General features: G+C 41.3%; 1 protein-coding gene across 9 annotated transcripts in view; it reads right to left on the reverse strand.

Moving 5' to 3' along the window:
- Window positions 1-306: 306 nt before the first annotated feature.
- LOC119729812 (CLIP-associating protein 1-B-like) overlaps window positions 307-24,742 on the reverse strand; it is an 84,667-nt gene continuing 60,231 nt past the window's right edge. For 6 of the 9 annotated variants that reach the window (XM_038202600.1, XM_038202597.1, XM_038202603.1 and 3 more), the window contains 17 exons: window positions 21,085-21,201; window positions 20,350-20,453; window positions 19,169-19,232; window positions 18,850-19,013; window positions 18,230-18,308; window positions 17,427-17,570; window positions 16,041-16,127; window positions 11,052-11,111; window positions 8,146-8,631; window positions 5,326-5,386; window positions 4,389-4,446; window positions 4,094-4,220; window positions 3,359-3,487; window positions 3,079-3,216; window positions 2,562-2,630; window positions 2,184-2,300; window positions 307-2,027 (listed from right to left, as the gene is read on the reverse strand). In XM_038202600.1, the coding sequence (XP_038058528.1) occupies window positions 1,926-2,027; window positions 2,184-2,300; window positions 2,562-2,630; window positions 3,079-3,216; window positions 3,359-3,487; window positions 4,094-4,220; window positions 4,389-4,446; window positions 5,326-5,386; window positions 8,146-8,631; window positions 11,052-11,111; window positions 16,041-16,127; window positions 17,427-17,570; window positions 18,230-18,308; window positions 18,850-19,013; window positions 19,169-19,232; window positions 20,350-20,453; window positions 21,085-21,201 (2,106 nt within the window). In that variant the 3' untranslated portion in view covers window positions 307-1,925. The remainder of the gene's footprint in view (window positions 2,028-2,183; window positions 2,301-2,561; window positions 2,631-3,078; window positions 3,217-3,358; window positions 3,488-4,093; window positions 4,221-4,388; window positions 4,447-5,325; window positions 5,387-8,145; window positions 8,632-11,051; window positions 11,112-16,040; window positions 16,128-17,426; window positions 17,571-18,229; window positions 18,309-18,849; window positions 19,014-19,168; window positions 19,233-20,349; window positions 20,454-21,084; window positions 21,202-24,742) is intronic. The other 3 variants (XM_038202604.1, XM_038202602.1, XM_038202599.1) reach the window with 3 other exon arrangements.

Raw genomic sequence — 24,742 nt, forward strand, 5'->3', positions numbered from 1 at the left:
TTATTGGGGTGCATAACATGACATCAACGTTTTAAACATCACAAAGATAGTGGAGAGGATTCAATTTCATTGCAACATGCATTCCAAAAATATGGATGGAATAAGGATTATTATATCAAAGATCTTGGTTAAATCTCCACATTCCTGAATACATAATGTAGCAAGTCGATCAGGTTACTTAGAAGATCTGCATATTAAAAATTGGGGTTTTTTTCATTAGATGTGCAAATTTGACTTGTTTTCAATGCCATATGCCACAGATACTTTATGGAGCACAGGCAGTTTAGTTCAGTTAAGTATACTTGGTTTTTTTTATAAACACTTTCAATCAATTTCAGGTCAAAGAGAAATTCAGAGACTTCGGGAATTGACTGAATTTGCTCCTTACAAAGGAATTGCAGTATACAGGTGCAAAGATTATCAGAATTTTGTGGTACATGTACAAAGTTGAGTATAGGAACAGGAAAGCTTCCTGCTATTGCTTGGCAAGGTTTTCGGTCTTGAGCTGTTATCAGGTTCCACTTGAGAGAGCTGAGGTTGAGCTATCTGCTTTCACTTGAGAGAACTGAGGGTGAGCTAGGTGATGGCCCAGTGATTCCTGTCTGCTTGGGAGAGCTATCTGCTTCCACTTGAGAGAGCTGAGGGTGAGCTAGGTGATGGCACAGTGGTCTGTGTCTGCTTGGGAGAGCCATCTGCTTCCACTTGAGAGAGCCGAGAATGAGCTAGGTGATGGCACAGTGGTCTGTGTCTGCTTGGGAGAGTTATCTGCTTCCACTTGAGAGAGCTGAGGGTGAGCTAGGTGATGGCACAGTGGTCTGTGTCTGCTTGGGAGAGCTATCTGCTTCCACTTGAGAGAGCTGAGGGTGAGCTAGGTGATGGCACAGTTGTCTGTGTCTGCTTGGGAGAGCTATCTGCTTCCACTTGAGAGAGCCGAGAATGAGCTAGGTGATGGCACAGTGGTCTGTGTCTGCTTGGGAGAGCTATCTGCTTCCACTTGAGAGAGCTGAGGGTGAGCTAGGTGATGGCACAGTGGTCTGTGCCTGCTTGGGAGAGGTATCTGCTTCCACTTGAGAGAGCCGAGGGTGAGCTAGGTGATGGCACAGTGGTCTGTGTCTGCTTGGGAGAGCTATCTGCTTCCACTTGAGAGAGCTGAGGGTGAGCTAGGTGATGGCACAGTGGTCTGTGTCTGCTCGGGGAGTTCTCTGCTTCCACTTGAGAGAGCTGAGGGTGAGCTAGGTGATGGCACAGTGGTCTTTGTCTGCTTGGGGAGCTATCTGCTTCCACTTGAGAGAGCCGAGGGTGAGCTAGGTGATGGCACAGTGGTCTGTGTCTGCTTGGGAGAGCTATCTGCTTCCACTTGAGAGAGCTGAGGGTGAGCTAGGTGATGGCACAGTGGTCTGTGTCTGCTTGGGAGAGCTATCTGCTTCCACTTGAGAGAGCCGAGAATGAGCTAGGTGATGGCACAGTGGTCTGTGTCTGCTTGGGAGAGCTATCTGCTTCCACTTGAGAGAGCTGAGGGTGAGCTAGGTGATGGCACAGTGGTCTGTGCCTGCTTGGGAGAGGTATCTGCTTCCACTTGAGAGAGCCGAGGGTGAGCTAGGTGATGGCACAGTGGTCTGTGTCTGCTTGGGAGAGCTATCTGCTTCCACTTGAGAGAGCTGAGGGTGAGCTAGGTGATGGCACAGTGGTCTGTGTCTGCTCGGGGAGTTCTCTGCTTCCACTTGAGAGAGCTGAGGGTGAGCTAGGTGATGGCACAGTGGTCTTTGTCTGCTTGGGGAGCTATCTGCTTCCACTTGAGAGAGCCGAGGGTGAGCTAGGTGATGGCACAGTGGTCTGTGTCTGCTTGGGAGAGCTATCTGCTTCCACTTGAGAGAGCTGAGGGTGAGCTAGGTGATGGCACAGTGGTCTGTGTCTTCTTGGGAGAGCTATCTGCTTCCACTTGAGAGCGCCGAGGGTGAGCTAGGTGATGGCACAGTGGTCTGCTTCTCCGACTGAGCTCTCTTTATGTACAGATTGAGAAGTTTGGTCTGTAACAAAGCAAATAAACACTTGTGAAACAACACATCAAGCCTGTGAGACAACTCGTCATGCATCAAGCTCTTAATTCGATACAAGCTCTAAATTGGATACTAAGCACAAAGAATCTAGTCAGTTCAGGGCAGACTTGACCTGTTTTGCCCTACCTTGCTTCCTGACAGGCTGCCCAGATGGTCCTTCAGTCTCTCTCCTATCACACTATGGATAGCCACCAAACAGAAGACGCTAGCCTTCCGTACGCTACTCTCGTGATGGTCGTAAGACTGTGGGGATAATAAAGTCATAGGTCAAGCACTTACCAATCTTTAAGAAATGAGGAAGAATCTACTAGACTGACACAGCAGGTCCTCTAATGATTTGTGCTTTTCAGGTCAATCAAGCTGGTAAACAGTTTGCCGCAGCTTGTCATTTCTTATTCAAACTTTAATAAACCATGAATGAAATCCTGCAAGCAGCTCACAATATAACTGGATTTTTTTAAACAAAATAATTTGATTTGAAAAGTGAAAATGCAAGCAACGAACCTTGAGTAATACTGGGACAACCTCGGCGACAATTTCTTCCAGTTCCAGCCCTGGCATCAACTCGAGCACCTGGGGAACCAAGAGACGAGAAATGCACCGTTATAACCATGTCTCAAATTAACCCACCTCGGCTTCCGCCCTGACTGGATGAATTGAGGAGATGTTTGATGTGTAATAATAATAATAATATGGGGGGCTAATCATCCTTACTCGCAGCTGAGAAGCTGAATTGCGAAGGACGTGGCTATAACGTGGTCGAGCAGCAGGCATGTAAAAGTGTCGTAGGCAGCTGCCATACGAACCAATATCTGATCACGGAGCCCAGCCAGATAGAAAGTGTCCATTTTTGCGGAGGGAGGAAAACCAGAGAGCCCGGAGAAAAAAAACCCATGGCACAGGAGAGAATCAATGCCCAACTCTACTCACTTATCGTCCGAGCCGGGAAGCGATCCCGGGCCACAGTGGTGAGAGGCGAGCGCTTTAATCACTAGCCACCCGTGTGTAGTGCTAAGCTTACCTTAGTCAACATCTTGATAGCGGCTTGGTTGATGGGGTACTCTGCCGTCTGTATGATGGGACACAGAACTCGGACGCACTGATCGGGAGCAATGGAATGAGCCAAGGTTGCTGATGTCTCCTCTGCAGCTCGTACGACCTACGGGGCAAACACATGGTGAATCAAAATTAACCAACTTAGGTAGATTCAACCCTTTCTCTTCGAGTGTCAGATGTTAGCAAGTCAGCTGGTAATACCAGTCCCACGGAGTGCAGTGGAGGATCCAGAATGTTTGTCTTACCTCAGATTGTGGATCTTTATGAGCCTCCAGTATCTTGAGAATCGTCAGCTCAGCGTAATCTTTGAATCTATCCGGCTGGTTGCGTAGGATCTCCCTCAGGACTCGCAGGGCCATCGCTCGAATGGAAGCCTGATGGATTGACAAGCGGGAATAAAAGTGTGTCTTACGCAAACCCTCAATCACATAATGGACATTTTCTGTGTGAACTGTTTTCACAGCTTAATCCCCTCTTGTACAGGGGAAAAATAGTTTGATTGACTTGAAATTGACTTCTTTTTTTTGAGAGTGTGGCCTCGTGGTTAGGGTTCATGACTCATGATCAGAGGGTCAGGGGTTCGAATCCAGCTGCTGGTCATATATTGTGTCCTTGGGCAAGCCACTTCACCCCAACTTGCCTGTCTCCACCCAGGAGTATACATGGGTACCGGCATTAGCTGGGGAGTAACCTGCAATGAACTAGCATCCCATCCAGGGGGAGTAGAAATGTTCTCAGTCATTTCATGCTACTGAAACCGGAGATAAATGACGTGTGACGGAATTGTGCTTGACATGTGATGGAATTGTGCTTGACGTGTGATGGACTTGTGACTATCTTGTGATTGACCTCTCATTTGACTTGTGATTGACTTGTGACTGACTTGCGATTGACTTTTGACTGCCCCCGATTGCCTTTTGACTGTCTTGTGACTGACTTGTGATTGGTTTGTGACCAGACTACAACGCTGGCCAACTCACCTCCACATCCCCTAGAGTCTCCAGCATCAGCAGTAAGACCGTCTTGAAGTGATTGTCCCACATGGTGACACTCTCAGACCTCGTCAGCTTAATCAGCTGCATCATGGCGGTCCGTCTCTCCTCAAACCTAACAGAAAAAGAACAAAACAGGACAAAGGGCTTCAGAACCGTGCAATTTGTGTCTCCTTTCCCGGCTACATGTCTCACTGTAATACTTCAATGTGCCGTGCCAACAAAAAAGTAGAGTTTTGAAAAACTGTTTTTAACTGTTAAAAAGTTTTTTTTTCGAACCTACCTTTGATTGTGGTTTGACAACTCAGTTAAGAGAGGCACTAGGATGTCTACATGATCACCTACAAAAGTACGAGAAACAAAAAAACGACATTTCAGGAGAATCTAGCAGGTACAATTAGAATAGCCTGAGCATGGTCATAAAGTAAATATAAAGGAGCATACGGCTGACTTTTGAACTGTTGAAGAATCTCTGATTTGTGGTCAAGTTCTCACCAGCCAATCACCAGTCATTCAATCTCACGTCAACTCACAAGTTATTCAAATGAACTGTGACCAAGGTATTCCTTTGCCATCGTTTTCCCCTTGTTACTTGAGACGTGACTTGTGATTGGCTTATGATGCCATTGGTTTCCCTTGTTACTTGAGACGTGACTTGTGATTGGCTTATGATGCTATTGGTTTCCCTTGTTACTTGAGACGAGACTTGTGATTGGCTTAAGATTTCATCGCTTTCCCTTGTTACTTGAGACGCTACTTGTGATTGGCTTATGCCATCGTTTTCCCCTTGTTACTCGAGACGCAAATTGTTATTGGTTTATGATTTCATTGCTTTCCCTTGTTACTTGAGACGCTACTTGTGATTGGCTTATGCCATCGTTTTCCCCTTGTTACTCAAGACGTGACTTGTGATTGGCTAATGATGCTATTAGTTTTTCTTGTTACTTGAGACGAGACTTGTGATTGGCTTATGATTTCATTGATTTCCCTTGTTACTTGAGACGCTACTTGTGATTGGCTTATGCCATCGTTTTCCCCTTGTTACTCGAGGCGTGACTTGTGATTGGCTTATGATGAAATCTAATGTATGGCAAACACCATTCAAAAGTTAAACTGAATACCAAGTTGAGAGATTTTAGTGAAAAGTACTTCTGAAGTTTTTGTAGCTTTTTAAATGTATTTGATATTGAGTGATGACAAGGCACCAGTCTAGATCTCACCTTCACTCAACAGATCCTCACAAGAACCATCAGTAACTGTCAGTCTGGTATCTGATATACCCTGCTCAAAAGATAATCATTCAAAATACGTTCAATAGAAGAATCAAAATTCTTAATAAGTTAAAATAAGGCCTCTTCAACTGAGTCAAAAATGTATTACTTAATAAAATATGTAGACATGATAGTTCCACACACACAAAGGTGGCTTTTTAAATCTCTTAGTTCTCAAAATATAAGTAGTCCAATTTATTTTACTCGGAAAGTACGTTTGGAAAACCAGAAAAAAATACTAAAAAATGCTAAATGCAATGTAGAGAAATATAAATGAGTTAAGTTGCGTTAGTTGTTTTTAGAATTGATGAAAAGTAATGAAACGTCACCAAGTTAGATTTCATGAACTTTGGCTAGTTTTAGGACTATAAAATACATGTAATAACAGTTCCTCCATGTTGGATACTGGTTTGTTCAGTTAATGGATACATGTACGTTCACAAGTCTTTATTGCAATTATAATAATGAATGGGATATTTCGCCCAAAACCAGACCCAAATCGATTTTTCAATGCAATGAAGAAATAAGTTTGAGTTGAGCCTGGAAACTTCAATGTAGAGTCGGCTCGTATTTGGTGTCTAGTGGGGCTGAAAGGGGAAATATTTGGGGGAATTGTGCCTTTGATAATACAAGCATGGCATTTGGTGTACAGTCAGTGTATGTCCTAAGAAAGATATTTGGCTATAGGGCCATCGCAGGTTTGTCCTCTGCAAAAATACAGATAGAATAACAAGCCATTGTGGCCATTTTCAAAAATGGCCTCAATTGCTTGTTATTCTACCTATATTTTTTCAAAGGACAAATCTGTGATGGCCCTTTAGCCAAATATCTTTCTTAAGACATACAGTGTACTCTGACTGTGTGACAAATGCCATGCTTGTATCATCAAACAAAGGCACAATCCCCGCACCTATCTGCCGTACTAGTGAAGGCAGACCTGAATGCAACGTTGTGATGTTTTTGGCGCTTGTGAGTTCACAACTTTGAGAACACTTTGACGCCAGCAAATTTCACTTCACATTCAAATATGTCTCAAGTATGAACCTATCTTTAGAGGAAAGCAAATACTTCAAATTGAAACTTGCCAAACCCAAATTTATGACCATCTATGTTATTCTGCATGAAAATGATTGTACTACATGTGGGTGGTTTAGTTCTGCATGACCATAGATGATTTATGTGGAAACCAGTGAAATGCTGAACTTGTGTCTGGTTTGAGGGCAGTAAATCTTGGCTTTACCATTTCTAAAAAGCTAAAGCTACTAGGCTTCTAATCTAGGCAGTTGTTAGAGCGGACAACCTGTGTGGCAAGGCAGATACTAGTACAGAGAGCCAGCCTAGATCTACAGTCCATTACTTGATTGGCCAGCCCAATACGACATATATAGGCATGTCTGGATCTGGATGTGCTTGGTCCACAGGGGGGAGGTTAGGGATGACGTGAGATGAAACATGCAACAGTTGTATGGAAGGATTGGCCAGCACAATGAGATATATATATAGGCATGTCTGGATCTGGATGTGCTTGGTCCACAGGGGGGAGGTTAGGGATGACGTGAGATGAAACATGCAACAGTTGTATGGAAGGATTGGCCAGCACAATGAGACATATATATAGGCATGTCTGGATCTGGATGTGCTTGGTCCACAGGGGGGAGGTTAGGGATGACGTGAGATGAAACATGCAACAGTTGTATGGAAGGATTGGCCAGCACAATGAGACATATATAGGCATGTCTGGATCTGGATGTGCTTGGTCCACAGGGGGTTAGGGATGACGTGAGATGAAACATGCAACAGTTGTATGGAAGGATTGGCCAGCACAATGAGACATATATAGGCATGTCTGGATCTGGATGTGTTTGGTCCACAGGGGGGTTAGGAATGATGTGAGATGAAACATGCAACAGTTGTATGAAAGGATGTTAAATCTGGAAACTTGACGTAAGGCCAAACAAAAAAATTGTTGTGTTGCCCTCACATAAAACATATCAGGAGGGTCGGTCTGTACACGAAAACGTTTGGGCTACATGTACTGCACACGCCAATTATACTGTGTACATACATGTACTTGCATGCGATACAATGTACAGTGCACGTAGGCCTATACAATGTATACATTACATCACTGTCATGTACTGTGTATGTACGTTTTGCAACAAAATGCAAAATTATGGTACAACAATGAAACTGTAAGGTTAAAATTTATTTAACTTTTTTAAATTGGAAAAAGAAAAACAAAAAACAAAAAAAACCCAGCGATTTCCAGATTTTTGGGTCGGTTGGATGAAGGCAACACAACAAGTTTTTTATTTTTGGCCTAAAGTTGAGCTGGTGATACAGAAAGAGGAATCCTTCACAGCAGTTGGTGAAGGCAGAGATAAATGTTGGCCGAAAAAGGAAAAGTTACATAGCAAATTTGCTTCAGAGAAGTGAGTATTTAGTGTTTTCAAATGCGCCTTAACATTCAGAGTTTTCTGAACAGATATAAACATACGACTAAGGGATTACTGTTTCATGCAAATAAAGCAGCATCTTACAGAGGGAAATGAGTTAGGGTTGGAGTTACCTTGCGTTTGAATGAGCATTGCCAAAAAAATAATCAAAATCAAAATTTGACATTGATCCAAAACGATACACATAATAAGCTTTAACTATACATGTACATCTACAAAACAAAAGATACAATCAGCTGGACAAAAAACAAAGCAACTGCGAACGGAAGTAACATAACCAAAATAAAGAAAAGAAATCAAAGCAGCTACTAACATTGTCCCGTTGGATGACGGGACAGGAGTAGTTGGATGTAACGGAAGAGGAAGAATATGAGGCAGGGGTGTTGGCAAGGAATGGTTGTGGAGGCGGCGGCGGCTGTTGGCGCGCGTAAGCATCGCCGTTTGACGACGCCGGCAAATAGTCCTGATATCCTTTCACCTTGCCCGGGGGGCTGTCCACCCTAACATCCGTCATGGAACTGATGATGCCGCTATCAGCGGATACCTCATCACTGTCCACCCGGTGCCCTTCCTTCAAGAAGGCGTCCAAGTCGTCTCGGCTGCTGTACGTGAAGTTCTGGATGGCGGCGGTCGTTCGACGCAGTGAGTCGTAGATGTCCTCCGAGTTCATGTTCTCGGCGTCGAATTCCGGAGGCCCGTTGCTGGCGTAGCTGCCCCGGGGCGAGGAGTCCGTGGAGCGTGGGGAGGCTTTGTAGGGTGAGCGAGGGGACGCCTTACGCTGGAGGTCTACGGCTATACTCTAAGATATATCAAGATGGAAAAAAATTATTAAATTATAGGCTGTTATCAAAGGTAATAAGCTCCAAATCAATTTGAATATCATTTTGTAATGAATTGAAATCAAAGATTTGTATGAACAAGTGAAATGTTGTATTCCATACAAAGTTTGATTCAAATTATCAAATCACAAACGACTTTTGTTTTAGTGTGGATTGGAATTTAACAAAGTGCTTGTGTGTATGATGTGATTACTTGGTGCAGTTACAAACAATAAACCTGAATGTCATCACAACAGTCAAACGAACATTCAAACAACAGCAAACTTGAACGTGTTAGTAAAATGTGTAGGTAACGACTACAAATGGTGATAACATGTGTTACTAGACCTCTGGACATACCATGCTATTGGTAAGGTTAGAGATGAGACGACTGTAACAAGTCTACTATGCTTCTATCACAGCTACCGGTATTGTTAGATTGATCTATGATGTGCATGTGCCAATTTCATACAGTTTCGTTTCGGGTTGAAGAGAGAAAATTGAATCAAATGAGATCTGAACCTTTGACTTCCAGATTTCAGTACCGGTGCTCTGCCAACTTTGTTTCTGTACTGCCAATGTCTTTGTTTAGGAATTTCTACTCCACAATTTTGACGCCATAAAACCCATGCAGGCTGTATGGCAAGGGATCAATCCAAAGTCTCCAAAATCTAAAATACTTTGCAAGACCATCTGATGAGCAACATTTTGCCGAAAACCAGTAAAAAAGCAACACAAGCGACAGGTTTTGAACAAGTAATCGCCAATTGTGCTCTGGAACTGTCTAAAATTGGCTCATGTTGCAGTGTTCCAAAATAACGAATAACAACTACTGTTACTGGACTAACAATCATCACAAATATTCAATGCATGCAACTACATCACAACTGTTACAATACAGCAACGATACTCATAACTACCGATGCAGAAAAACAAAAAACACCTTATAAAAATAATCTAGCATTTCATGGCTACTTACTCTTGGAAAGTGTTTTCTAAGCTTTATCTATTCCTAATTCTTTTCATAACAAAACTACAAGTACGTTATGAAAATGGCAGTGTGTAAAAATTGTGCATAAATTAATATTTTTTGTTTTACTAGCAAGGTTGATAGTATTTGTTTGGATAAAAAAAAACTATGTAAGCTACATGTGTCTCAGAGGATTGTTTATGATAGACAAAACGCCACTGCAAGAAACAATGACGGACAGAAGATGAACTTCAGTCAGAATTTGTAAAAGAAATTTGGAAGATAATTTAGAAAGGCCTGCCGAGTAAACTATTCTCAAGACATTCTCGAGATTGATGATAGAAGTGGAATTTCCGACAGTATCACATAAGCCATCCAGTGACTGTCGTACAATTCATCAGGCGAAATCTCACAGACAAGTTGCTGTTTACAACATGTTTAGTGATACACTCAGCAGAAAGTTGAGTTTGATATGTTTGATGCTGGTATCTTTTGGGTCACCATACATGTAGGAAATATTAAAGTGATATAGTGTAAAATAGGAAGTGACAACAAATTATGGCTTCATTTTGCAAGAAACACAAACATTGCTCAGAGATTTTGAAAAAAAGTAAGAACAATATTTTTGGCTTTTTTGGTTGTATATTTTCATATTTCAACAGTTGCCGTCGTAAGTGTAGCAAAAGTATACGACATTTTTAGACGTTAATTGCCTTTCCTCTGGAGGAATACTGCACGACAACTAATCTTTTTCAACTAAAATTACAAAATGTAACATGGCTGGTTACAGGCACATTTACTTAGGTCAACACATCAATTCAAATGAGCAATGAATTGCAATGAATTGATATATATTAGACAGTAACAAAATATATGAACAAGAGCATGTAGGTCAAAAAAGCGAAAATGAAAGGAAATCAACAACAACAAGAAAGGAATGTTTTGCATTTTGGGAAAATTCTGATATAGAAGGTACACCATGGTAGATTTACAAGGATCCAATATATTGGGGCAGGAAAATGAAACGGCTTGTAAAGGATAAAAATGTAGAGGATAAAATGTGAGGAAATCAGGATAGGGAAGACCAGGGAATTGTACAAAAATGTTAATTTGAGGAATGTAAAGGATAAAATGTGAAGAAATCAGGATAGGGACGACCAGGGAATTGTACAAAAATGTTAATTTGAGGACTAGTATGTATGTATAACTGGCGAGGAAAGGGAGAACGATATATACGTCTGCATGAGCATAAATACAGGATGCTAGGAGGTCAATGTATCTCCAGGGTAATAATATACAGGAGGCTAGGGAGTCAATGTAACTCTCAATGGCTACAGGTAGCTACTCATGCGTATAGCCATTAAATCAATCGGGCAAACTTGTTACACCACCATCACCACTGCACACGCCATGCTTTTCCTTTTGTGTTACCTCGTTTTCATTGACTGTAGCGTTGCGGAGGTGGTTATGTAAAAGCCGGGTGGCACCGTCCTAAAAAAACAAAACAGGGGAAGGGGTCGAGAGAAAGGGACGACATGAAGGCATGCGAGTACATACACCAAGGAACTAAGATGGATAGAGGGTTCCTGCTTTTTTGTGTGTGTTAGAACAGCGCCCTCTTGTGGCGTGACTTGGCAGGCCGATGGGTGGCAGCCATTTAAAGCGCAGCCAAAGTTGCATTAACAGTCACGTCATTGCTGGTTTTCTTATGAAGATATTTCTCTGTCAAGCCAGACACATGGTTTGATGTTTGACTGACGTCGTTTGTGCATGAAGGTATTGTCCAACAAATGAGTATACTCTTCAAGAGCGCGTTCGATTACTTCACGCGCGCTTACCCGTACTTTCGTCTTGGGTATAGATGCACATGCGCAATTTGTAGCAATACACAAACTATCTAGGGTTAGCTCGAGGTCGAGCCATAACAACCGGACCAGGTCAAGAGGTCATGTGGCGATTACATCCCCTTTGCAAATGGATTTGAGCCGTCGAAAGCAAGCCACATGGTGGCCACTGTACGTGCTCTTCCAAAGCGAACAAGAAATGCGGGGTACGTTTAAAATTAATTTAACTTTCCTCCCGTCGTCTGGCACTACTAGAGTGAACGGAAACTGAGACACTTTTGAACCCCCCACCGCCGCAGTGTTATACTTAGCCGCTATGTTTTCGCATAGTATTGTGGGATATTTACCCAAGTAACCGGCTCAGCAGGTCAGTTACTTGGGTAAGCGAGAGAAGTCATGTGAGAGTTCAATCGAATGCAGTCTGGCTTGCACGAGTAAGCATGGGGGAAGTAATCGAATGCGGGGAAAATGACGCGTATACTGATGCATGGAGCTATGGACTCCATGCTTGAACAGAAAGGGAACTTCCTCGATAGTCTGCCTGTCTTTGCTACAGTTTAGGCGGAACTTATGCAAACAGTCCATAGGCCTGTCTGGCTATTACAACCGCAAGCTAATCCTGAGGTGGTACCACTCGTTCTCGAATCTACTAGCACGAGGAAAACTTTTGCAGCCTTACTGAACGCCGAGTGCACAAGTACCAACCGCATACGAGCATGGAGCACTTCAATAACGCCTTTCCATTGTCCCCGTTTAGGTCTATAGTTGGTAACAGTCAAGACTCCACACTTGTGTCTGTGCCAGCACACAGTCGTCATTTTGTGTTAACACCCAAAGCTTTTCACATGCTGTCATTTTATGCATGTTAGTAGTACAGTCCACATTGAGGTTTAGAGTTTTGATTTTGACGATAAGCAAGAACCCTCTATAACTGATGGCTATTAAGAAAAAAAATTCAATGTATGTCACCGCTACAGCTGCCCCCAAATCAAAAAGAGATGCTTGCCATTGCTGTTGAGAGTATCTTTGATATTTTTGAAAAGAGAAGCTGTGTCATCAATGACATTAAGTATTACCCTGTACCACTGTGACGTCAAAAATATATCATCTGCCAAAGGATTTGAAAACTGAATTCCTTTTTAAACCATTAATTTATACAGTGCCTCCCCAAAATACCGCAACAATTTTTTGCAGGGCTCTAGCGTCGCCGCGGAAGCACGTACCATCGTTATTTTTTTATATCATTTTATAGCTTGGAATCTTAACTTTATCCCTAGTAAGCATTGGTCTGATTTTCAAAGGGTTTTGAAATTATTTGTGGTCAAATAAAGGCATATCAAAAACGAAATCAACCGATTTCAAGGAAAATCAATCATGCGCATTTTTTTTCTAATGTGGAAATGCTTCATCATGTTCAGGATGTGACGATCTCGTTGCCTTTTTACTTGCAGTGTTTCCTTTTCCTTTCGATCCACGTAAACTACACCTTAGACAATTCACAATATTGTTCTTTGTTTCAAGTTCAAAGTGTTTTGAATATAAATAAACTTTTTTGTGTGCTATTTCAGCAGCTTGTTGACACGAGTTTGCATCTGATGTAATGCATCATCGATGAAATCGGTTCAGTTTGTTTTTCGACAGGCTTTTATTTGAACACAAATAATTTTAAAACTCTTTTAAATATCAAAGCATTACTCGCCAGAGATAAAGTTAAGATTCCAAGCTTTAAAATGGTATAAAAATAATGGCGGTACGTGTATCCGCGCCCTAGAGCCTCACAAAAAAAGAGTTGCCGGTATTTTGGGACGCGCTGTACAACTCAGAATAAATACAACCATACCTGTCTATGGGATTCATTGTGCATCTAGGTCTGTGACGGAACTACTCAATTACTGTGAATGTTCATAACAGGCTGCATGTGGCTACACCAACAATTCACTACAAAGGAGCAGGTTATTGAAACTTTAAAACCATTACTGTTAACCTTCCATTTTGTTTTTTTATAGAATTCATTGCAAAGATTGTGCCAGGGTATCGTAAGTGTGATCCTGCTGGCAATTTTGAAGAGAGGAGAGAAAATACGAGATAACAAAGCTTAAGAAGATACAGGATGGATCAGAGAACAACACAAAACTGTGGTGAACTGCACGTGAAGCAAGCAACAAACGTCACAAAGAAAATGTGCGGTGAACAGTGCAAGAAACTCAACGTGTAACAGATGCAGCAAGGGTGACTTCTATTTGGGAATATTTTGATTTTCAGTAGTAATAAAAAAAACCACACACACAAAAACAACAGGGAAATCTATTCTTTCAATATGTGACAACAAAAGAAACAGTTGTACAATTTTTGCACCAGAATTTTTTTGAAGTTTTTCCTGACTTGACCAACACTGGAGTTTTTTGAATAGCTGTGTTTTTATGTGATTAGTAAAGTAAGATCATCATGTAAGGATTTCAGTTTCTAGAATTGACAAAAGGAACGTTCCAGGACACTGTATCTGTATTTTGAAAAACCAAAAAGGCATTTGGAATACATATCTGAATTGTTTTTGTACAGTCAGTACTTTTGATTCTCAGTACTAACTTAGATATTTCTCTTTTAAAGACATTTTCAATTATCTTAAGACTGAAGTGATAAAACCTTTGCATTACGAAAGAGAAAAAACTTTCCAAACAAATTTTCAACTGAAGCATCTGGGATTTTTATCTTTTAACAAATCAAATACACTGACAACACAAAAAAAACTAAATTCCATTTCATGCATGTTCTTGACAATTAAAAAAAAAAAACTTAGTTCCAGGGATGTTTCTACGATTGTCTTGCAAAGTTCTCTCGATGTATTCTGGGGATTATTACCTATGGACAAATCCAGACACATGATCATTGTACACTCACGAGGCCCCCTTCAATGGAGAACCATTGTGTACGCTATTGTACAAAGCAACTGCCCCGTGACGGATTATCTGAACAATAGCTAGCACAATGCTTTGAGCCACTGAAGGGGACCATCGTGATAGAACTAATAACAAGCCCGGAGTGGTCCATATTTACACAAGTATTTTCACTAAATGAAACTTGCATTGATTGATTTGACCATAAGCCTTGTCCACTTTCGTCTCCCCCAATAGGTCTCGTTACAGATGACGTCATTTCCTACAGACCAGCCACGTGCATCGGCATATTGAGCGTGAACTTGCATAATGCGCATCGGCTGTGTCGTATTTCGAACACATTTCGAGCAACAAGCGCGCATGTTTGGAACATTTTCAACACTGCGCAATGCGCGCTTGATTGCGTCAAATACGCAGGTGCAGTTCTCATACAGAGATGGCCGTCATAGAGCGAGCCCTATTCTACCAATACATGTTCCGGCCGTGTGCATGGGCTTTTGTCGGGAATTTGGCTGGGCAGTCACCGCTAAGTTTGCTCAAATACATCACGCGATGGGGCTTACAGGAAACGATTTTGTGATGCAAAAATACTGTAGAAGATATCTACCTAAAAACAGAACTCAGGAAATAAACTAAAAGCAGAGAGAATATCTTTGAATGTATCGTGATAATGTCAACAGTTTGGAACATCACTACAGAAGGGTAATGTGATAATACTGCGCTACAACTGTATGGAATAACATGCCAATAATAGACTACGGTACGTAGTAGAGACATGTGTCTAACTGTAGTGCTGTACAAGATTGCTAGAAAGTACTAATGTTTCTAAATATGCTGAGAAGTTTAATCTTCTTTGAAGTGCGAGGAATGTTGAGGTTTACTAGAGATGCTGGTTGGACCAAGGATTGGATACGAGCTAGTGGATTCTCTGGGAGTTAGGAAAAGAATTCACCTACCACAAAGACAGCCAACCAGAAGCCATAACACTGGCAGAGAGATGGCTATGAAATGCTGTGTATTTAGTTTGAACCTTTTTTGAAAATTAAGAATTTTTTCAATTTTCTCACCGACTTACCACAATGGTTTTATGTCTCTATTCAGATTTTTTGAGGCAGACAAAGTTTTGTTCTTGACTATACAGCTCAGTTCCTTATCCAAGGAGAGTCTTGAGTTGGTAATTGATGCGTAGGTATGACATCAACCAGGAACTTTACTAGCTTTGATTTTCTAACAGAGACACTACATTTTTCTTCACATAAAACCAAAACAAACTGATTTTTTTTTAGGCTAAGGAATATAGATTCAGGTGCTACCAATCACATAAATTGCACGCCATGACAAGAAACAATTTATTTAAAATGATGGGAAAATCAAAATCAAAGACAGTTTCTTATAAAAGTGTAAAAAAAAAAAAAACCTCAAAAACAAAACAAAACAAAAACAAACAAAAACAAAAGAAAGGAAAAAATCCACACTGGATAAAAGCAAACCACATTTTTCTTTTTTTCATTCACTCTATGCTAAAACTGCTACAGTTTCATTCACATGCACTTGAGCTAGGATGCACACTTCAAAACATGGGTGATGGGTTGTGTTTTTGGGCTAATCTAGGTCACACAGTGCACAAACATTATGGGCGACCTGGGTTGAGACTGGGCGTGACTGGGCGTAACTGGGCTTACCTGGAATGTCTTGGGCAGCACTGACAGCATGGAGCTGAACTCGGGTGTGTTGAGCTCAAACAGCGCAATCAGAACAGACTGGGATGCCTGCGGAATAGAAATCACAATATTCCAATGCAAAAAAAAAAATATTGAAGTTGATTTGAGTGATGTGGCTAAGTCTAGTGTTTGAATGCAAGATCTTGTAAGGAATCCAGCAGACGTTTCAGCCTGGGTTGTAGTGTGTGTTTGTGTCTTTGAGCAAGACACTTTGCAATAATTGCTTCTCCCAACCAAGGACTTCATAGTTATCTGTGAAAGCAAGCTTGTCAGAAATGAAACTGGCTTATGGGGAAAAAAATTGAAAATAGGCCCAACAAAAATCTGTGTCTGAAATCTTGACTGCACTGCAGTTACACATGTACATGTACAATACACTTCATGTCCAATATCCGGAAACTACCCCCTGTTATATTTTAGATCCAAACAAAATTTTACGATGAGAAAATGTTCAGTGTTTTCATAAAATTAAAAAGCCTGAGTAATGGACTTGTCAACAAAGAAGTTCACTTCTTACTTGAAAAAGTCAATGAAAAAAACTGAAAACAAGTGCACCATTCATAACACCATCTAATCATGTCCATGATTTAACCACACAACTCCACTACTAACGAACGTGGGAAAAAAATCAGGCTTTATTGTCCTTTTCTTCCAACAACTGCCAGTTAAATGTATCACTTAAATGTCTCACCGATCATTATCGTGATTTTTAAAGCACTGCATTTTGTACAACTAAATCTGAAACCTCAGAAAATCGCACATGTGGATTTTATTGTTGTCAAACTCCACGTGCAACAGCCGCTCTATACATAGTTTCAATCATGTCATATGTCGATGCTTAAACTTATTTTCAGTCAGAAACTCTCCAAATCTGGGCTTAATTATGTACATCTACCATACAAATCTGTGCACTGTCGACTGGTGGAACAGATTAAAATTGCGCTCGCAATACAGATGTCGCGGAGAGGGTTTTCATCAAATTTGTTGAAATTTAATTTTTAAAAAAATCAGACTTTGCGGGGAAAAAAACTGTCAGAAAAATCAGAATTTTGGAAATAAATTAGAATTAGTCAGATTTCCGATTAAAATCAGAAAGGTTTCATCTCGGGCTTGCTCAGGTGGGACTCAAACCAACACCCTCCTGCTTACTGGTGCAGAGGTGTTAACCACGCGACCACCAAGATCGCCAGGATTGGCTGACTGGTTCGAATATGATATAGAACATGCATTGAAATCAATGACTTGCTTGAAGGATATTGAAATGTACGATTCCCTAACACATTTTTTTTTGGGGGGGGGGGGGGTAGGGGTGGAAGGGGGTGGAGGTGGTGGAGATGGACTGTTTACCTTTCTGACTTCAGGGTTCTTGGCCTCTTTAGTCCAGCTGATAATTCTAGAGACAGCCAGACGAGTCTCGCTAGAATTAGTAAACTGGGACGGATCCATCAATTCAGACAGGCTCTCCATGTAGCGTAGTAAAGAAACCTTGACCTTGGTGAAAAAAATGTTTAATCAATTAAAACCTGTACAACACTGTAACTAATCCCTGATGAACCATAAACAGCGCGGAGGCAGTTTTGGGCAGAACAGGCAGGGATGGGGGGGGGGGGGGGGTTACATGTACACTGGATTAAAAGTAATTCCTACTATAAATGTCGACAAAGTTTAAAAATGCTAATAAAATTGATCGCCAATGTAGATATCAGTGTTAGGACCACTGAATCCAAGCTGTGTTGTTGGTGCAGTTTCTTAAAAACAGTCATAATAGCTTCATTGACATGTCACGAATATTAATATTCTTTCACATGGTTGCTTGGTTCTACGGTCACATCTACAACAAGTATTGTTTCTCCAATCTTGGAAAAGCATAAAAAATATCCCCTTTTTCAAAATATAGTTTGATTTCTTTGATTTTGGACAATTCATGAAGGTTCCGCTTCAGCATAAATTGTCTGGGTTGAGGAAACTGCCTCTTTCTTTCTCAACCATGACCCAAGACTTATGTAGCGTATATGTCTCTGAGGCTGCATTCAAATTACTTGGCTACGGCTCGCAATCACACATGTGCCTATGGATACGGCTGCAGCAACTTCACATAGACGCATGTGTTTAAGTGAGCCATAGCCTTACAATTTGGGGCGCAGACTTACCTTGTTGTTTGGCGTCTGCGTCTGATCCATGATGAACCTGGTGAGAATCTTGAATTGCTGGTCATATGGAAATGCCTCCCTGTATAAAACAAGACAAACTCTCTATTCAATGAACAATTTGTCTTCGAAATACCAACCAGTGAATAATCTTATGGAGGTTAACCCTCCTGCTATTTAAACAGTCACAGACAGTCAAAATTCACTTCCACTTCCCCTGCTATACTTGTATAACAAAGGCTAGTCACCAGCAATCAGATCGTATGTCACTCAAGCACTGTGACTAGTCAAACTGGGTCAACAGACAAAGTAGGTAAATTGTGATCACAGCTGTTTTATCACTCATCCGGGGTCAAAGCATAGCTGTATCAAGTTACTTTAACAGTCCCAGCCAGATAATCCTGCTTTATGTAGGCTGGGAATTCTTAACTGTGGAAAACGGTCACTTGTTTGATTTTGACTGAAAGGACTACTTGGCACAGAATGTATGTTTGCATAGGAGGGCTAATCCTCACTATGTGGAGGTTAATCCTCATTTTGTAGGGTCAAAGTCTGAGTCACTCCTGTACTGCGTATGCTGAGATGTGCGACTGTAGACACAGCGAAATGGTTCCTACACGTACCTGACCACATCCAGTGCCCTTTGAACTTTGTGCAGCACCGAGCCCAAGAGGTCGGCCCCCATCTTCATTAAGAGGCGTGTCATCAGGACAAACAGCCAATCAGAGAGGTCGGACTTGTGGACGATGACAAACTCGACGAGGGTCTCCAGGAAGAGGCTAAAAACCTGAGGAGTTAAAATTTGGCATTGGAAACTTCAATGGTTACTTCAATGGACTCCTGAATCAAAATGTTAAGTTAGCAGTGGTTAGAAATCTGAGTTTGGTATGAAATGTCTAAAAATGTTAATCTCTGCATTATGCAATTGCAAGGAACACGAACCTTGCTGTGTGCGTCGGCAAACATTCTGGTAAAGATGTCCTGCGCTCTCTTTAACTCTGCCCGGCTAAAAAACAACAAGGAAAAGAAACAACACCAATTTAAATATGCAAGAAAGAACTAATAGGCTACTTTTTCGGTTAAAACCCCTCTACAGTTCGTTTCTGAAACAAAACCTTTGCACATTTTACAATTTCTTCAATTTTCTTGCTGTAGTTTTTTTCTTCCTAGCGTATGCATTTCAAACAATCGTCCCATTTCTGAATTGAAATGTAGTATGAGAATAATGATTCACAAGATTGACGTTGACATAAAACATCTTCAATGCTTGAATGTCTGTGTAAGCTAACAGTAGACCTTTCTTTGCCAACCAGTGGTTGGCACGTTTTTCCAACCACAGGTTGGAGAACCACGGGTTGGAAGGTCAACGCCACAAAAACAAAGAATTGCTATTACTGTTTCCAAACATATCACTGGACTGTTGAAAATACAAAGTAAACAACAAACGCTACCAAAGGCTAAATGCTTCTTTCTTTAACATAATGAGGGTGTTAGTTGTTAAAGCTATAGTCCATCATTTGCATCTATCCGAAAAGTAACTGGCGTAATTATTGTTGAAAAACATACTTAGTTGAAAGACAGCAAGGGGATTAAACTCCCTGTGAAATTCTTTTTTCTGGCAAGCTGTCATTTTGAAGTAGTCAACGAAAGAAGGCCTTTCCAACGGTGCTTCTTAAGACGCACCGTAGGAAATTTAAATTAGAAGTTCGTTTTGTAATTCGGCAAAGCGCGCGCAAGCATTGGCACGACGCACACGCGGTTGCTATAATTCGTCGGATCAATGCGTGACATCGGGTAGCTGCAATCGGCTCAGAGAGAACGTGTCTCGGACGCTGAATTCAGGCCCAATTCAAAACATGATTCAGCAACTTTTGATTTGAAATTAAGATCCTAGAATGCTGTTTTTCTTGGAATACACAGCTGAAGCTGAGCTGAAACTTCATCAGGTTAGTTGTTCAGTACCCTTCTTTAGATTTTGAGCACTTTTGTTGCTTCAGACGAACAAAATGCACAAATTACAAATGATGGACTATATCTTTAATATGCAGTTTTGGGCAATTCATGCCCTTGTGGCAGCCCATACAAAATGCTTTTTATAAACGGAAGAAAGTTCTGCAACCAACCTGAGCGGTCTGGAACACTGGAGAACATTCTGCATTCCGATGAGACCTTCCTTCCTCTCCGACCAGCCTGGACTGGCCATCTTGTTCAGGATCTCAGGAATGTCCTTCAAGAAAGACAAAAAAATATACACCACATCAAGTAAACGGTGTTTACACTCTTGTTCGATATCATGCCAACTGTTCTTGTTAACAAAACCCCATTGGCACGAGCTCCTTTGTGGGCCATGACCAAAATTTCCAAATTGCCGCCAAACCAACCTGCAAGGAAGCGTCAACTTTTGGATTAAACCCTATTCCCAAGGCCTTTTTGCAAAGAACATTCTAAAATTAACATTTTAAAATTAACCAGCCTACTGTAGAGAAACCAATAGCATAAAGCCATCGGCTCGGAAGACCTACATGTATTTGCTCTCAGAGGCAACGCCAACATGATTGTGAACTTATTTCTGACTTTATGATGCGCTGCATAATTGCTGGTTAGGGTTGGACATTTTATGGCAAGCGGCCATCTGTGGCGGATACCAGCACTTTACAAGTCTTCGTCAATCATTCATTCATTCATGTTTTATTCTTAAAATTTCAAGGGCATCAAGACGTTTTAAAAATTAATAGTGCTTCAGCTGTAACTTCAATTCAGCAAAATCCTCCCAAAACCTCTGGTGGAGTTCAAAGATCAAGGAGAGTTGGGGTTTACAGAAGCAAAGAATGGTCAATGAATAAATAGTTTGGGCTCACCTCAAAAGCACGATCTCTGCCTGAACCGAACGAACCCACTGAGCAGACGCTGGAGGTTTCACTCTCATCGTCGGAATAGCTGTCCCATCGCCTCCGACTTGCCTTAGCCTGCTGGGACTGGTCAAGCCAAGAAAATGAAGACATTCCGTTATGTGTTTTCCTTGAAAAATTAATCAAAAATCCAAAGGTGTTCTTATTAAAAAACCTTCTTGAATCCTCCAAAATCCTCCACTGTGCAGAAACCCAATGGCACACTCTTTCTACCTACCAAGTTTCAAGGTGCATCAATCCCCATGCAAAATAACAGTAGCTGGGCTCTACCTTCCTCAATCCTACAAAATCCTACAAAATTTCCTGGGTGGATTTTGAAGGATTTCAGAAGGTTTACAGCACAGTCTCAATTCCGTTTCAACACAGAATTGAGGGCGTTGCAATCAGATATTGGTTAGTAAAAAAGAAACATTTTACACACAATTCATTACGCATCAAAACCAAGAAAAGGAAAAAAAAGTAAAAAAAATTGAATAAAATAAATACATTCAGAAGTAACTAAATAAATTGCATTCCTGAGTTGGTATCTGAGAGCTGGATTTCCTAAGAGCGGTCTTTACACATCTGCATTGCAGAATATTGCTTCGGGTGTTTTGGGATTTTTAACAAAAATTTGCAGAGGCTACATGTATATATGTTTGCCAAGTTTAAACAATTTCTTTGTCAACATCAATAGTGAACAGCTTTTTCATAGCATCTTTGAATTTAAAAATTAAGCTGAGTCTTAATATGCAATTCGCATCAAAGGACTCTACGACTTGTAGAACATAAAACCCAATCGAAACAATTTTGCATGGAGCATAAACTTCACCACCGACAATTTTACTCATTGTTAAAAAAAAATTGAGCAAAAATTTCGCAAAACCAAACGGTAACTTCGGATTGCTTTGAGCTGTGCATTGTGAAATTGAGCGTCTTGTTGGGCTTGTACAGATGGAAAAAAGGGTGACTGCAGTGCATTTTGCTGTTTTGGGCATCTTGTTAATCATTTTAAGTGCTGGGATTAATTGAGTTGGGTTCAGAGCCAGGAAGGGAAATTTTTGTGGAATAAAATGAGGGCTGGGTTGTAAAGCTTGTGCTTATTATACTATTGCATTGTAAATACAAAATATGAATGTACATATAATATACTTGGCCCAAATAAAGATGAAAATCACTGTACAATCAAGAAGGTCACAACATGGGGATCCATGTATGCAGTGATCAAGTACCCAGATATACTTGTGTGCAAGCAGCAGCATACCCCACCCCACATCCCATAAAGCACTGTCGTCCCCACACTGGCAATGTGTTAGTCCTACAAGCAGGCATGCAACTTGGAAGAAACAAAAAAAAGAAGAAACTCCAATCTTTACAAGACTTTGTAGAGTGTTTTTCAACTTGTAATGGTATAAAACTTAAGTAAAAAAACGAGGAAATCAGCTGATCAGCGAGGAAAAGTTGCATACCTGTACCAGTGACTATGGCTAACAGAAATTGGCCCTCCCCCCCTACCACTGCTACATCAAGCCTCCCACCCCATGGTGAGTACCCTGGCTACGCCCCTGGTGTGCAGGGGTTGATGTGCACATGTGTACTACGATTTTAGCTTTCTTGTACAGTGAATGCTACATCAGGAGGTGCCAGGTTGGTGAAAGCAAAATTGAGACATAAAAATGATCTAATTTCATGTAGTACTAATGAGTTTCATACAATCTTGGAAGATGGATATAAAGGAAACTAAGCTAACAGTTATCTTGTGCTAGGGCTGTCCTGTATACACTGAATACTCAAATATTCGATCATTGACTGAATATTCAAAAAGCTGTTTGGCTGTTGGAATATTCACCAAAAAACCAAAAAAACTATGCACATACACACACGACTGTGATGTCATTTTATTGTAAAGTTGCGGCGCTTTAGTGTCAGGTGCCGAGTTTCTGTTGTAGGTATTAGACATTTTTGAAGATGCCAGTCCATTGTTCACATCATTATACGGTAGCTGGTTAAGGCCCTTTTACAGTTATAAAAACTTCTTCAAAACATTCCAGCACCCCATATCGATTGCGGCATGCAAATTTAAACTGGCACACTCTTTGTCTAGCACGCAGTTGCAGCTGGCAGTTTTCGAATATCCGATTATTCGGTCCAACGCAGTTTTGAGTAATCGAATACTACACTATTCTGAAGAAAGACAACCCTATCTTGTGCAAAGGTTTCAAGTTGTGGGGTTTGTCTAATGAAATGGTCAGACACACAAATCTCTAGAATTGTAGCATAATGTAGAGATTGTTTCATAATGTACATGTAGGTTTTTTTTTCAGGCTAAGGCACAATGCATGAATGCCAATCGGCTCATAATGAGGCAGAAAGTATCTAGCAGATTACTGTGAATGTTACTCCCCTCGGCAGTGCACATGTATGTAGGTTCCCCAAGGAAGGGAAAACCCCTAAGGTGGGGAAGTTCCCCTGGGGTGGGGGCATTCCCCTGGGGTGGGGGCAGTTTCTGACTAACTGTGGCAGCTTGCACTGAATGAATGGGGCAGGCATTTTCGGGGCCATGCAATGCGGTGTCTCAAAACTAATTTGCGGAATGAAATGATGTTTCGAAAAATAATCATTCACAGCAGAAAGTGGACAAAACGATCAAAAGGTCAGGGGTCAGCAAACATGCAGCCATTTGCAAATTTGTTGGTTTGTTTTTCTCGATCAAGCATGTCAGCATTCAGACATTCCCGGCCTTGCCTGTATTTTTCTCAAGAACAGCTCATTTTCAATCGAGTCAACGAGTTCCTGGTCAAGACCCTGCAAATCACTGTCGCCGAGCAAGGGCTCGCCCAGAGCCATTTGATCCTCCTTCAAGAAATTGGAGAGAACACATCAAAGACCACTCGTGTCTTGCATAAGAGATAAGGTCATTTCTTAAAAAACACACAACTGGTTCATGAAAATGACAATAAAAAAAAAGGGGAATGCAATAAGAAAATAGACCATGTGCCTTTTGTTTAAAACACTGGATATTGTGGTCACGCGATGCCAACTTTCAGCTACTAGTTCTCTTCTGTACCGCATGTAAATCTCTCGAAATATGAATGCTTTAAAAGTGTCGACATAAACTGTAGAACGTGGACTAAATAACATGCAAAAGATGGGTTGCCTGTCGGTGTTACGTCACAGGGCACATTAATGTTATGCATCTGGTTGGGTTGACAGGCCAAACCGACCCGAAACAGTAAAAATATGAACCGATTCCGAATCGAAACTGATCTGAACTCCCCAAATCCGACCTGACCTGACCCCAAAAAATTCAAGCAAAACCGACCCAAAACCAAACCGACCCGAAAAAAACCCCCGAACAGCTGGCTCGGGCAACTGTGTCCGCTTTTTGTGCCTGAACTTACCCGTGTCGCGAGAAAATCGTTGTCTTTTAGTAACAGAATCCTACCGTACGGTATACGGTTAAGACTCATAACGTGACCTACTGGTGGGCCTACATGTGATAGACTGTGCGTGAAGACCCTAAACCACATGCACATTTGCGCGGTTGGTGGACAGTCGTACCGGGCACAGTAACTCAGCAACAATATTGTACAGCGTGAATTTCCCAACTTTGATTTATTTCCGTTTA

The sequence above is a fragment of the Patiria miniata genome, unplaced genomic scaffold (genome assembly GCF_015706575.1).
Source record: "Patiria miniata isolate m_02_andy unplaced genomic scaffold, ASM1570657v1 HiC_scaffold_21, whole genome shotgun sequence".
Taxonomy (NCBI): Eukaryota; Metazoa; Echinodermata; class Asteroidea; order Valvatida; family Asterinidae; genus Patiria; species Patiria miniata.